Source organism: Cherax quadricarinatus, chromosome 13 (assembly GCF_038502225.1).
Source record: "Cherax quadricarinatus isolate ZL_2023a chromosome 13, ASM3850222v1, whole genome shotgun sequence".
NCBI lineage: Eukaryota > Metazoa > Arthropoda > Malacostraca > Decapoda > Parastacidae > Cherax > Cherax quadricarinatus.
Window position 1 is genome coordinate 40,598,100 of NC_091304.1, and position 16,471 is coordinate 40,614,570.

The following is a 16,471-nucleotide window of genomic DNA, read 5'->3' on the forward strand; positions in this document are numbered from 1 at the left end:
CAACTTGGCCAGGTCTGACACACGCACTCCACTTTCAAACTTTGCAATTATCTCTTTCTTCATTTCAATAGTCATTAGCACCCTTGGTCTCGAAGGGTTGGCACTAGAAGCTTTCTTGGGGCCCATGGTTTTTGCACCAGAAACAGTGACAATGTGGATGATATGGAATGTACCGAATGTGTCCTTAGATGCGCGCACACTGGCTGGCTTGTAAACACTGGCACACACGGGGCAGTTCAGGCCACATGTGGACACATCTCGTACGAATTGTATCGTGTACCGGGTTTTGTAACGGGAACCGCGGCAAATTTTTTGCGATATAACGCTTCGGATACCGGATTTATCGGTTACCAATGACTTCGCGAACCGGGGGACCACTGTACTCCAGCATTTCTAAAACATTGCTGGGACCTGGCATAAAAGGCAAAAATCATTTCTTATTTATAAATACATTTTTCTTATTTAACCCTTTGAGGGTCGACAGGCCCTCTCCGAAACTCGTTCTCAGGGTCGGCCAAATTTAAAAAAAAAAAAAATTATTTTTTCTTATGAAAAGATAGAGAATCTTTTCCCGATCATAAAGACACCAAAAGTTTGAAATTTGATAGAGAACTTACGGAATTATGCTCTCGCAAAGTTAGCGGTCTCGGCGATGTTTACGCATCGGCGATTTTGCACACTTTGAGCCCCATTTTCGGCCAATTACACTGTACTAGTCGACAAAAAACATGAATATTTCGCTAGAACTCCATTTTTTCTATCGAATGGGTGCAAGAAACCACTCATTTATGAAATTCAACTATCCAGTACAGTGGTCAGAATTTAGCAATTTTGCCAATTTCACACAAATTTCAAAAGATGCCAATTTCCGAATAGGGTCCAGAATAAACAAGAAAGACATTCCTGGCACTAAAATGACATTTCCTCTAGTCATTATTCACGTCTCAAGGCCCCTCTTATATTCTTTTGCTTTCCACTTTGAATTTTTATTTTCACAAAAAATATAAGATTTACTGTTATGCAGACTACTGCATTAGTGTAAAAAATGGTATAAATATTATTGGTGCACTTGTGAAAGAATATTAGACTCACCAGTTGACGTGTATTGCACGCTTGGCACGATTTGTTTACTTTTGAAGTTTGCTAAAAATCGAACATTTCTGCTACTTTGAGCTCAATTTCAAGGCACCTTTCTTTGTAAAACCAGTCAAAATCATCTCTATTTCTGTATATTGTCTTCCATTCTATAAAATGAGACCAAGAAAACTAGAATACAACAATAAATACCATACGAAAATACACTGCAAAGTCGCTGATTTATTCAAAAAAAATGGTCAAAGTTTTTTTTTTTCTCATTATGCACTGTGTGCTGCAGGATTTTTTTTAGACTGTGCACACTGACCACATAGACCCATTCTTTCATATGAAGGCCTACCAGCTTTCTCCCACTAGATTTGAGGCCGCTAGAATTTATGAGTACTAGTACGTCAAAAACCCCTACGCGTAAGACGTACTAGTACGACGAAAACCCTCAAAGGGTTAAAAACCTGTAACAAAAAAAAAAAATTGGATGGTGTTTTGGGGGCTGGAATGGATAAATGGTATTTCAGTTAAGTTCATTGATGAAAATTGATTCGATATACAAGCAAATTGAGTTACGAGCTCGGTCATGGAATAAATTAAACTCATAAGTCAAGGTACCACTGTATTTGCATCATCTGTTAATATGTTCATATAGCTGTGACAATAACTGAAAAGTAGTGATAAGAGAGAGATAAATAAAGAACCTTTATTATCAGAGGTACAGAGCGGGTCTTTCACACATGGTGAACTTTCTTAAGTGAATCTACGAAATCAAAGATATACTCATAAGTAGTAGCTCTCATAAATATGCATGCTCATAAACTAATATGCATGCACATAAACTAATATGTATGAACATAAACTAATATGTATGAACATAAACTAATCATACAGATAATGAGAACCCACATCATAATACAGTAGGATCCCCGCATCTGTGGGGGATACGTTCCAAGAACCTGTGTGGATACCAGAACCGTTGATAGTAGCAAACCCTACATATAAGTCCTAAACTTTTTTTTTTTCAACAAGTTGGCCGTCTCCCGCCGAGGCAGGGTGACCCAAAAAGAAAGAAAATCCCCGAAAAGAAAATACTTTCATCATCATTCAACACTTTCACCTCATTCATATATAATTACCATCTTTCCAGAGGAGCTCAGATACGACAGTTTAGAAGTCCCTCCAAACTGTCAGTATCTCAGATCCCTCCTTTAAAGTGCAGGCATTGTACTTCCCATTTCCAGGACTCAAGTCCGGCAAAATCTTTAATAACCGGTTTCCCTGAACCCCTTCACTAAATATCACCCTGCTCACACTCCAGCAGCTTGTCAAGTCCCAAAAACCATTTGTCTCCATTTACTCTTATCAAACACACACACACACACACACACACACACACACACACACACACACACACACACACACACACACACACACACACACACACACACACACACACACACACACACACACACCAGTTTGGAACCCACACCTAGCCAAGCACGTGAAGAAACTAGAGAAAGTGCAAAGGTTTGCAACAAGACTAGTCCCAGAGCTAAGAGGTATGTCCTACGAGGAGAGGTTAAGGGAAATCAACCTGACGACACTGGAGGACAGGAGAGATAGGGGGGACATGATAACGACATACAAAATACTGAGAGGAATTGACAAGGTGGACAAAGACAGGATGTTCCAGAGATTGGACACAGTAACAAGGGGACACAGTTGGAAGCTGAAGACACAGATGAATCACAGGGATGTTAGGAAGTATTTCTTCAGCCACAGAGTAGTCAGTAAGTGGAATAGTTTGGGAAGCGATGTAGTGGAGGCAGGATCCATACATAGCTTTAAGCAGAGGTATGATAAAGCTCACGGCTCAGGGAGAGTGACCTAGTAGCGTTCAGTGAAGAGGCGGGGCCAGGAGCTCGGACTCGACCCCCGCAACCTCAACTAGGTGAGTACAACTAGGTGAGTACACTTGCTGGAAGTCCAAGCTCCTCACTCACAAAGCCTCCTTTACCCCCTCCCTCCAACCTTTTCGAGGATGACCCCTACCCCTCCTTCCACTACAGATTTATACGCTCTCCAAGTCATTCTACTTTGATCCATTCTCTCTAAATGACCAAATAACCTCAACAACCCTTCTTCAGCCCTCTGACTAATACTTTTAGTAACTCCTCACCTTCTAATTTCCACACTCTGAATTCTCTGCATAATATTTACACCACACATTGCCCTTAGACAGGACATCTTCACTGCCTCCAGCTGCCTCCTTGCTGCAGCATTTACAAACCAAGCTTCACACCCATATAAGAGTGTTGGTACCACTATACTTTCATACATTCCCTTCTTTGCCTCCATAGACATCTTTTGTCTCCACAAATACCTCGACACACCACTCGCCTTTTTTTCCTTCATCATTTCTATGGTAGCCTCATCCTTCATAAACCCAGCTGACAAATCAACTCCCAAATATCTGAAAACATTCACTTCTTCCATACTCCCTCCCTCCAATGTGATATCCAATTTTTCTTTATCTAAATCATTTGATACCCTCATCACCTTACTCTTATCTATGTTCACTTTCAACTTTCTACCTTTACACACTCTCCCAAACTCGTCCACTAACCTTTGCAACTTTTCTTTAGAATCTCCCATAAGCACAGTATCATCAGCAAAAAGTAACTGTGTAAACTCCCATATTGCACTTAATTCCCCATAATTTAATCTCACTCCTCTCCCCAACACCCTAGCATTTACTTCTTTTACAACCCCATCTATAAATATATTAACCCCTTGACTGTCGAAACTCCAAATCCTGAGGTGTCTTCTGGTGTTGAAAAATTTTTGAAAAGAAAAAAATAATTTTTTGTTGTGAAATGATAGAGAATCTTTTCCCGATGGTAATGACACCAAAAGAACGAGATTTGACGGAAAACTTACAGATTTTATTTATACTTCGCACACTGACCACATAGCCCCATTCTTTCATATGTAGGCCTACCAGCTTTCTCTCACTAGATTTGAGGGCGCTAGAATTTAGGCGTACTAGTACATCAAAAACCCTGGTGCGTAAGCCGTACTAGTACGTCCGAAACCCTGAAAGGGTTAAAGCCAGGACATCCAGCTTCTTCTCATTCATAACATCCACAATTATCTCTTTCTTATCATTTGCACCACATCCACGCACAATCAGACTTCCCACTTGGACAATTTTCTTATTATTATTATTTTTAGTAATTAATACAGGAAAAGGGGTTGCTAGCCCATTGTTCCCGGCATTTTAGTTGACTTTTACAACACGCATGGCTTACAGAGGAAAGATTCTTATTCCACTTCCCCATGGATATAAAAGGAAAAGTAATAAGACCAAGAACTATTAAGATAAAATCAAAGAAAACTCAGATGAGTGTGTATAAATAAACATGTACATGTATGTGCAAACCAAAAAAATACCAACCATTCCAACACTATATCATAACACTCCCTCCCCCCCTTTTAACATTTCTGTCATGATCCCATCAGTTTCAGCTGCTTTACCCTCTTTCATTTTATGTAATGCCTCACACACCTCCCCCACAGTCACATCCTGCTCTTCTTCACTCGTGATAGATGTTATACATCCCTGGCCAGTGCATGAAATTACATCGACTTTTAAAAGTTCCTCAGAATATTCCCGCCATCTACCCAATACCTCCAGCTCCTCTACTCTGTTGCTAACTTACAAATCCATTTGTTTCCTAGGCTTTCTTAACCTGTTTATCTCATTCTAAAAATTTTTCTCATTCTCAGCAAAATTTCTTAACAGTGCCTCTCCTACTCTATCACTTGCTCTGCTTTTGCACTCTCTCACCACTCTCTTCATTCTGCTGTTTTGCATCCAATTACATATTTTAAAATGATTCTTCAGCAAAACACATTTGGACTTCTGGTTATCTTGGTCTCACATTGTCAGTTTGTGGAAGAGCTCTAGGTGCCACTATGCTAGGATTGTCGAGTTGTTCTTGACAGTCAGGTGACTTTTCTGGGTTTAACTCTATTCATGAATATAATAAGAATCCAGTTGAGTATCTTCCTTGTAAGACAATATTATGTACTGTACTGTAAAATTCAATTGAAAGATTTCACCAGCATCTGATTGGGTAGAACACAAGCAGGTCCTCAAGCTAATACCAAGTCTTTGTTAACCCGTAAACGGTCCAAACGTATATTTACGTTTTTACCGCTAGTGTCCCAAACGTATATATATGTTTTATGTGTCATACATTTTACATTGCCACGATAAGCCTGAGTCGCCTAGACATGAGAGAATGGGTGTGAGCACTCACTGTGTGCCATATTAAAATAATTGGGGATGCCTGGGTACCATATGCTCTTTTTTCCTATTAAAAAACAGCAATGTTTTTTCCTCAAAAAAGTTGGGGCAGTACGGTAGTGAACGTATATATACGTTTGGACCGTTTATGGGTTAATGTAGTCACCCATTGAGCTGTTGGCTAGTGCCAGCAATACTTAACCTGACTAACACACATTATCCACAGTGGCATGGCAATTGTAGGATATACCCCCATTTATGGTATGTGGGTATGTGTATTTAGTGATGTAAATATGTACTAATCTTGATAACAGTTGCTATGCTAGTAGTGGAAAGTATAAACTTGAAAGATCACAGTTACATAATTATTTAACATTTTTCTTTTAAAAATTTTAAAATAATTTAGATTAGATTATTGTGCATGTTGTAGGTACTGTATTATTATTATTATTACTATTATTATTTTTTTTTTATCACACTGGCCGATTCCCACCAAGGCAGGGTGGCCCGAAAAAGAAAAACTTTCACCATCATTTACTCCATCACTGTCTTGCCAGAAGGGTGCTTTACACTACAGTTTTTAAACTGCAACATTAACACCCCTCCTTATTATTATTATTTTTATTATTATTATTATTATTATTACTTGTTGTTATTTCAGTGGAACCTCAAAAATCGAACTTAATCCGTTCCAGAAGCTAGTTCTAAATTCGAAGTCTGAAATTCGAAGCAATATTTCCCATAAGAAATAATGGAAATACAATTAATCCGTTCAAGAAATCCAAAAATATTCACACAAACAATACATTTTATGGAGATTAATTACAGTTTTACATACAACAAATACTATAGTTTTTAATTATGTATAGTAATACATATAAAATAACATTTTTACTTACCTTTATTGAAGATTGGTGATGGCATCTGGAAGATAGGGAGGAGGAGAGAGGGAGTTGGGGTTAGTGTTTGGAAGGAGAATCCCCCTCCATGAGGACTTTAGGTAAAGCGCTCTCTGGGGTTACTTCCCTTCTCTGTCTTCTAATGCCACTAGGACCAGCTTGAGAGTCACTGGACCCGTCTCACAAAATAACTGTCCACAGTCCTCTGTTTCTGGCGCCTCTTTAACATTTCCCTAAAATGGGACATGGCTCTGTCACTGAACTTGTTGCAAAGATGGCTTGCTCAGGGTGGTACTTCTGCACAAACATTTGGACATCATTCCACTTGGCACAAATCTCCTTAATCTTTGAAGAAGGCACCTCATCCACTCCCTATATTAACACCTTTCGCAACATCAGCTTCCTTGATTTGTTCTTTCTTTGACAGGATAGAACCGATGGTCGACTTGTTTTTCCCATACATCCTGGAAGCTCAACAAGTCTCACACCACTCTCATACTTCTGTATTACAACAGATATAGTGTACAATTATTAATAAATTTAAATAAACATATAAAACAACATTTTTACTAACCTTTATTGAAGATTGGTGATGGCATCTGGAAGATAGGGAGGAGGAGAGAGGGAGTTGGAGTTAGTGCTTGGAAGGAGAATCCCCCTCCATAAGGACTTCAGGTATCAAAGCCCTCTCTGGGGTTACTTCCCTTCTCTGTCTTTTAATGCCACTAGGACCAGCTTGAGAGTCACTGGAGAGTCACTTGGCAAGCTCAACAAGTCGCACACCACCCTCATACTTATGCATTATTTCCTTCTTCACATCTTTGGTGTTTCTCACTTTTTTTATCACAGGGGTACCACTAGCAAGTTTCTTTGGGCCCATGGCAGCTTATTTCACAGTCCCACAAGCACTAAACACAAGGAAATAATCGTAAAATGTGTGAATGAGAGCGCAGGTTAGTGTTCACTCAAGCATAAACAAAGCTAGACTGCTCACGGTGCCTGCGTGGGGACGTGGACAGAGCAGGCGGCAGACAGGTCCCATACCTGGCGGTCCGAAAATAGGGGCGCGTTCGATAATAGGGACACAGTTTGTCCGAAAAAATGGTCCTATTTTTGAAACGTTCGATATGTGATACGTTCGATTTTTGAGGTTCCACTGTATTAGTATTATTGCTATTAATATTATTGTTATTATTACTATTATGTATTATTATTATTATTAGTGTCAAAAATAAAATCTACACAAAGGCAATGAAAGAGAATTTAAGATAAGTACAGTACTACTGTATTTCTCCATCATACTGAGACCCTTGTCAGCAGACTCAGGTTATAAGGCCTCAGTATGGTATAATACTTATCTTATTTTGTTTCATTGTCCCAAGTTGGGTTGATTTGTACCACTGACCTGTGTTTATTACGATGTTATGTGTGAATTACCATTAGTTTTCATTCACATATGTAATGGCCTTGCCAATGTTTCTTCCTTCTTAGGATGCCGTAACCAACATATGTCAGGCAGCAGACAGACACTTGGTACAACTGGTGGAATGGGCCAAGCACATCCCACACTTCACTGACCTTCCTGTTGATGACCAGGTCATCTTACTTAAAGCTGGTGAGTAACAAGGGAAAATCTAAGTAGTGAGAAACAAACTGATGATCTTAATTACTTAATCTGCTTTTTATAGTATTTTTTTTAATCTGAAAAGTATCTCTTCATATTAAGAGGGAGGCCATAAAAAAAGGATAAGAAAATCTCAACAAGACTTAAAAATTAAAATTGCAAAGGAATCAAAAACAGTTCCAAAGGATGCCACACTTAACCCTTGCACTATCAGGACTCCCAAAATTAAAAATGCTGACAATGTTGACATTTAAAAAAAAGTGTTCTGAAATGGTAGAGAATCTTTTTTCTGAAGGTAATGACACCAAAAGTTTGATGTAAAACTTGCAGAATTATGCAGGTGTTAAGTTGGCAGTCTGAACTTCGAAATTTCACCCAGTTTGAGTCCAGTTTTAAGCCAGTTCCATTGCTCAATTCGACCAAATTCTTAGCTATTTTCCTAGTATGCTTTCCGCTCTCTCAAAATTACCCTTTAAGTACACAAAAGTCTGTAATTTGACCAGTTTTACACAAAATTCAACAAATTCCAGTTTAAAAACAGAATCCAAAATAAGCACTGTATGCAAATCTGTCACTAAAGCAGTCTATCCTCTGTTCAATAATCATGTCCCCAGGCCTCTCTTATATTACACTTGCCCTCTAATTTGAATCCATCATCACACAAAAAAATCAAAGCTTTACCCTATTTGTGAAATAATAACATAATTAGGAATGATTGATCATGGCTTTGGGGATAAAGCAACAAAGTAATTAAAGCAGAGCTTGTAAAAGTTCATAAAATAGACCAGGAAGAAAAAGGGCCTTACTCATCCTAAGGGAAATCATCAAAAATGGAATATTTCTGCTACTTTCAACCCTATTTCAAGCTACAGGTAAAGACAACATTATATAATTTCCAGAGGTACAAAGTAGCAATATTGTTGGAGACGGAACAAAAGGGGATGATGTCTCAGGGAATAGTGTTGACACATTACCAGTAAAAACTGTTGGAAGCACTGATGTCCATACAGGGGCTGTAGGCAATGGGGAAATGGAAAAAAATGCACAAGTAGGGAACACAGCCACAAAAAATCCTGGCAAGATACCCAAGGCAAATTCTATGCCTTGGGTATATACAGACATGGTATATCTGGAAAAACAGGTGGGACATACACCTATGACCTTCCCCAAAAATGCCATACCTACATGATAACAGGAAGGTGCAACTCTTCCTCTTTTATGTAGCTTGTCACTCCAAAATGTGTCACTTGTCAGTCCATGAAAGACAATACTACATATACTGTTAGGCACACTATTTAAAAGGAACAAGAAGATACAGATCACCTAGACCATGGGAAACAAAAGAGGGAAGCCAGAACCTCTCCAGAGAAGGTTTTATAGTACCAGGAAGAAAAAGACTGGCGAGAAATGACAGAAAACATTTCTGGAGTGGAGGGGCAGTCATTGGCTTCCACTCCAGAACAATAGATATTAACCCTCTCACTGTCAAGACCCCTGCTCACAAGCTTGCTCTCACTGCCAAAGAATTTAAAAAAAAAAAAATATTTTTTTTTTATGAAATGATAAAGATTTTTTTCCTGATGGTAATGACACCAAAAGTACAAAATTTGATGGTAAATTTACGGAATTACACCCTCGCAAAGTTAGCAGTCTCAGCAGTATATATGCATCAGTGATTTCACCCACTTTGAGCCCTATTTTCAGCCAATTCCATTGTTCCAGTTGACCAAACTCATAACTATTTCGCTAGAACTCCATTTGTTCTATCGATTGAGTACAAGAAACCGCCAATTTCACACTAATTTCAAAAGATGCCAATTTTAAAATAAGGTTCAGAATAAACAGTGCAGACATTACTGGCACCAAAATAACATTTTCTTTGTTCATTAGTCACGTCTCCAGGCCCCTTTTATATTAATCTTGCTTTCTATTTTGAATTTTTATTCACACAAAAAATAGAAGATTTACTGTTATGCAAACTACTGCATTATTGTAATAATTGTATAAATAATGTCAACCCATTTGTGACTGCATATTAGACTGGCCAGTTGGACATGTATTGGACAGTGACATTACTGCATTATTGTATTAATTGTATAAATAATGTCAACCCATTTGTGACTGCATATTAGACTGGCCAGTTGGACATGTATTGGACAGTGACATCATTTGTTTACTCTTTAACATCAGCAAAAATCGAACATTTCCGCTACTTCAAGCTCAATTTCAAGGTACGTTTCATTATGAAACCAATCAAAATCATCTCTATTTCTGTAATATATCTTCCATTCTATCAACTGAGAAAAAGAAAACGAGAATACAACCATAAATACCATATGAAAATACGCCCTCAAAGTTGTTGTTTTAAACCAAAAACACTGTCAGAGTTTTTTTCTCTCGTTATGCACTGCATGCTGCAGAATTATTTTTATACTGCGCACACTGACCACTTAGACTCTTTCACTTATGTGTAGGTCTACGTTTTATCTCCCGGTAGAATTTTGGCGTATTAATACGGCACCAACACTGGCTTGTAAACCATACCACGGGCGGGGATAGAACCCGCGATCAGAGAGTCTCAGAACTCCAGACCATCGCAGTGGTCACAGTGGTGCCTATGCTAACCTTCCTATGGTGTAGAAATATACCTAGTTAGACAAATCTTATTGTGGCTAGCTGGTCCAGTGGCTAACGCGATGGTCTGGCGTTTTGAGACTCTCTGATCGCGGGTTCTATCCCTGCCCGTGGTATGGTTTGTTTGCAATCGTATCATTACGATTTCGTGGGTCAAGTACTGGCTTGTAAGCCGTACTAATATGACACCGACAGTGTAAGGGTTAATGCCATCAAACAAAGCCCCCTGAGTTCCATCCATATAATGACATTTATCTTTGCAAACATACAGGGTCTAAAGCCATTAACAAACAACAAAATACCTTACATCAAGGGACTGCTCACGGAGTCAAATGCAGTATTGTGGCTTTCACAAAGACCCACATAAAGGATCAGTTTGACAATGAAATATGGATCCCAGGTTATAACCTATTCAGATGCAACAGACTAAACAGGCAAGGGGGAGTCGGCTTGTACATCACAGATTTGCTCATTTGCTCAGAATTACTAAACACCTCAAATGATGTAGTTGAAGTTTTGACAGTAAAGATTGAAAACCAAAACCTTGTCAAGCCTCCAGATGGAACTTCCCAGCAATTCCAAGAGCAGCAGCAGCTTTTGAAAATTGACCACTGTTTGGAAAATCTCCCAACTCCTGCCCCAAACATCTTGCTACTGGGGGATTTCAACATGAGACACCTAAAATGGAGGATTGTAGCAAATACAGTGGACCCTCGGTTATCGGCTGTAATCCGTTGCAGAAGGTCGGCCTAGAAGCGAAATGGCCGATAACCGAAATAATATTTCCCATAGGAATTAATGTAAATCCAATAATCCGTTTCAGACACCTAAAAATATTAACAAAAAAATACATTTTTTAAAGATTAACTATAGTTTTACATTAAGAAAACAATGAGAACTAAATAAAACGACTAATGAGATGGATAAAGGAACATTTAAATCACTTTTACCTTTATTGAAGAGTCTTGTTGGCGTATGCAGAACAGTGAGGGAGGCTTAAATATAATAAATAACAAAAAAGGCACAATACCGTGACTGGAACGATACACAAATAACCTGCACATAGAAGAGAGGAGCTTACGACGACGTTTCGATCTGACTTGGACCATTTACAAAGTCACACAAACAAAAAGGAGAGCAGGATGGATATATATAGGCAGGAGGTGGTAGTACTAGTAGTAGTGGAGGTGGAAGGAAGTAGTAGCAGGGAAGGTAGTAAGGAAGAGGAGCCAGTCAAATACTAAGAAAGAGGAGCACTGCAAGGGAGCTAGGTGCCCACAGAGGGTAAGATCAAGAACACCGAGGGAGGAAAAATAAATAAATAAATAGTGAAGGAACAAATACACAAGGCAGAAGAAAGACAACCCAAAGGAGAAAAAGGAAAGAGGAAAGGGGAAGAGGGAGAAGAAGAAAAATGAAAAGGAGGAATCAGGTTAGGTCATGGGTGTTCTGAAGTTTGGAGCATTTTACAATGTAGTGGGAAAGGAAGGCATCTACAGAGATGACGCCAGGACTAAGATGCATACGAGGAAAGTTGTGCATTAGGGAAGATTCAACCAGACGGTGACTGTTAAAGTTAGAAGTAGGGAAGACAGTTTTAGCAGAAGACCAGTCAATAGGATGGCTGTGATCTCTGACGTGACAGAAAAGAGCATCGTTAGTGTCGGCAAGCCTAACACTAGTTTTGTGCTCCCTAAATCTGTCAGAAAGAGATTGGCCAGTTTCTCCAAAGTATTGAAGAGGACAGGAGGAACAGGAAATAGAGTAGACACCAGGAGCATCTCTAGAGGGAGGAGAGGTATGAACGTGATTAGTGTGAAGAGTGTTAGTCTGGCAGAAAGTAAGTTTGATGTCTAAGGAATGGAGAGAGAGTTTTTGAGATTAGAAAGACCAGAAATGTAGGGAAGGCAGAGGACAGAAGAATGCCCAGGAGTAGAGAGCTTGGGAGAGAAGAAATTATGTTTAGCACATGAGAAGGCAGAGTCTGAAATGGGAAGGATAGCCAAGACGGGAAAATGAATTATGAAGAGTGGAAATTTCTGATTGAAGGAACTGAGAATCACAAATGTGGACAGCATGGAGAAAGAAGGAGATAAGAATGCTTTTCTTGACAGAGGAAGCATGATAAGAAAAGTAGTGAATGTACATGCCACTGTGCATAGGTTTGCGGTAAATGGAAAAGGCAAAACCTGTATCTGATCGGTGGACATGGACATCAAGGAAAGGAAGCAAGGAATTAGATTCCCATTCAGGTTTAAACTTAACCCTTAACCCTTTGACTGTTTCAGGCCCCTTTCTGAAACTTGTCATTCTATGTTGCTCAATTTTTGAAAAAAAAAATATTTTTTCTTATGAAATGATAGAGAATCTTTTCCCGATGGTAATGACACCAAAAGTTCGAAATTTGGTTGAAAACTCATGGAATTATGCTCCCGCGAAGTTAGCGGTCTCGGCGACATATGCGTATCGGCAATTTCGCCGACTTTGAGCCCTATTTTCAGCCAATTCCATTGTTCCAGTTGACCAAACTCATAGCTATTTCTTTAGAACTCCATTTTATCTATCAACTGAGTACAAGAAACCTCCCATTTACTAATTTGGACTACCCAATATGGTGGTCAGAAATTGGCAATTTGGCCAATTTCACGCAAACTAAAAAAGATGCCAATTTCAAAATAGGGTCCAGAATAAACAAGGTAGACATTTGTGGCACTAAAATAACATATGCTCTGTTCATTAGTCACATCTCTAGGCCCCTCTTATATTATTATTGCTTTCTATTTTGATTTTTTATTCATACAAAAAAAATACAAAATTTACTGTTATGCAGACTACTGCATTATTGTAAAAATGGTATAAATAATATCAGTGCACTAGTGAAAGAATACTAGACTCCCCAGTTGACGTGTATTGGACGTGTGGTGTGATTTATTTACTCCTGAACATTGGTAAAAATCGAACATTTCCGCTACTTTGAGCTCAGTTTCAAGGTTGTTTTCATCGTCAAAGTAATGAAAATCATCTCTATTTCTGTAATATGTTTTCCATTTTATCACCTAAGACCATGAAAATGCGAATACAACGATAAATACAGTGGACCCCCGCATAACGATTACCTCCGAATGGGACCAATTATGTAAGTGTATTTATGTAAGTGCGTTTGTACGTGTATGTTTGGGGGTCTGAAATGGACTAATCTACTTCACAATATTTCTTATGGGAACAAATTCGGTCAGTACTGGTCAGTACTGGCACCTGAACATACTTCTGGAGTGAAAAAATATCGTTAACCGGGGGTCCACTGTATTATACGAAAATACACCTCAAAGTCGGCGTTTTATTCCAAAAAAAAATCAGAGTTTTTTTTTTTCTCATTGCGCAATGTGTGCTGCAGGATTTTTTTTATGTGGTGCACACTGATCACACAGACCCATTCTCTCACATGTGGGCCTACCAGCTTTCTCCCGCTTGATTTGAAGCCGCTAGAATTATTGAGTATATTTTTTTTTTTTTTTCTTTTTTTTTTCAACAAGTCAGCCATCTCCCACCGAGGCAGGGTGACCCAAAAAAGAAAGAAAATCCCCAAAAAGAAATTACTTTCATCATCATTCAACACTTTCACCTCACTCACACATAATCACTCTTTTTGCAGAGGTGCTCAGGACACAACAGCTTAGAAGCATGTACGTATAAAGATACACAACATGTCCCTCCAAACTGCTAGTATCCCGAACCCCTCCTTTAGAGTGCATGCATTTTACTTCCCATTTCCAGGAATCAAGTCCGGCTATATAAAAATAACTGGTTTCCCTGAATCCCTTCACTAAATATTACCCTGCTCACACTCCAACAGATCGTCAGGTCCCAAATACCATTCGTCTCCATTCACTCCTATCGAACACGCTCATGCACGCCTGCTGGAAGTCCAAGCCCCTCGCCCGCAAAACCTCCCTTACCCCTTCCTTCCAACCTATTCGAGGATGACCCCTACCCCGCTTTCCTTCCCCTACAGATTTATATGCTCTCCATGTCATTCTACTTTGATCCATTCTCTCTAAATGACCAAACCACCTCAACAACCCCTCTTCAGCCCTCTAACTAATACTTTTATTAACTCCACACCTTCTCCTAATTTCCACACTCCGAATTTTCTGCATAATATTTACACCACACATTGCCCTTAGACAGGATATCTCCACTGCCTCCAACCGCCTCCTCACTGCTGCATTCACAACCCAAGCTTCACATCCATATAAGAATGTTGGTACTGTACTACTATACTTTCATACATTTCCTTCTTTGCCTCAATAGATAACGTTTTTGGTCTCCACATATACCTCAATGCACCACTCACCTTTTATCCCTCATCAATTCTGTGATTAACTTCATCCTTCATAAATCCATCTGCCGACACTTCAACTCCCAAGTATCTGAAAACATTCACTTCTTCCATACTCTTCCTCCCCAATTTGATATCCAATTTTTCTTTTATCTAAATAATTTGATACCCTCATTACCTTACTCTTTTCTATGTTCACTTTCAACTTTCTACCTTTACACACACTCCCAAACTCATCCACTAACCTTCGCAATTTTCCTTTAGAATCTTCCATAAGCACAGTATCATCAGCAAAAAGCAACTGTGTCTATTCCCATTTTGTATTTAATTCCCCATAATTTAATCCCACCCCTCTCCTGAACACCCTAGCAATTACTTCTTTTACAACCCCATCTATAAATATATTAAGCAACCTTGGTGACATTTCACATCCCTGTCTAAGACCTACTTTTACTGGGAAGTAGTCTCCCTCTCTTCTACACACCCTAACCTGAGCCTCACTATCCTCATAAAAACTCTTTACAGCATTTAGTAACTTACCGCCTATTCCATATACAGTGGAACCTCTACTTGCGAGTTTAATCCTTTCCATGACCTTGCTCGCAACTGGATTTGCTCGTTTGCAGAGTCAATTTTCCTCATTTAAATTAATTGAAATGCAATTAATCCGCTCCAGTGGAATTCTGTACTTCAATAATTTCGCTAATATCAACTCTACGGCTTATTTATCTTTCTCACTTCATCGAATATGACATAATAAACAATATAAATAACATACAAACCTGATATATACTCTAAAATGAATAAAATACAGTGGACCCTCGCATAACGCTATTAATCCGTTCCTGAGAGCTCAATGTTAGGCAAAATTATTGTTAGACGAATGAATTTTCCCCATAAGAAATATTTTTTTTATTTATTATCACACCGGCCGATTCCCACCAAGGCAGGGTGGCCCGAAAAATCAAATTAATCAAATTAATCCGTTCCTGGCACCCCAAAGTATGAACAAAAAAAATTTTTTACCACATGAAATATTAATTTTAATACACACAAACTGAAGAAGACACGCGCAGTTACATGACACTTACTTTTATTGAAGATCTGGTGATGACTGATGGGATGGGAGGAGGGGAGAGTGTTGATGGTCTTAGTGTTTAGGAGGGGAATCCCCTTCCATTAGGACTTGAGGTGTCAAGTCCTTTTCCGTGGTTACTTCCCTTCTTTTAATGCCACTAGGACCAGCTTCAGAGTCACTGGACTTCTGTCGCACAACATATCTGTCCATAGAGGTCTGTACCTCTCGTTCCTTTATGACTTTCCTGAAGTGGTTCACAACACTGTCAGTGTACAGGTTGCCAACACGGCTTGCAACAGCTGTCTGAGGGTGATTTTCATCCATAAAGGTTTGCACTTCAAGCCACTTTGCACAGTGTTCCTTAATCTTTGAAGTAGGCAACTTCTTCAATTTCTCTCTCCCCTCCTCTGAAGCAGTTTCCTCAGGTGTGGCCTCTTGCTGTTGAAGTTGATCTAGCAGCTCATCAGTGGTTAGTTCTTCATTGTCCTCCTCCACCAAC

At 39.1% G+C, this 16,471-nt stretch overlaps 1 protein-coding gene across 11 annotated transcripts in view; it reads left to right on the plus strand.

Annotated features, from left to right (window-relative positions):
• LOC128688737 (retinoic acid receptor RXR-alpha-B-like) overlaps positions 1-16,471 on the plus strand; it is a 755,147-nt gene that overhangs the window by 632,502 nt on the left and 106,174 nt on the right. For all 11 annotated transcript variants that reach the window (XM_070084662.1, XM_070084652.1, XM_070084653.1 and 8 more), the window contains one exon: positions 7,789-7,912. In XM_070084662.1, coding sequence (XP_069940763.1) covers positions 7,789-7,912 — 124 coding nt within the window. The remainder of the gene's footprint in view (positions 1-7,788; positions 7,913-16,471) is intronic.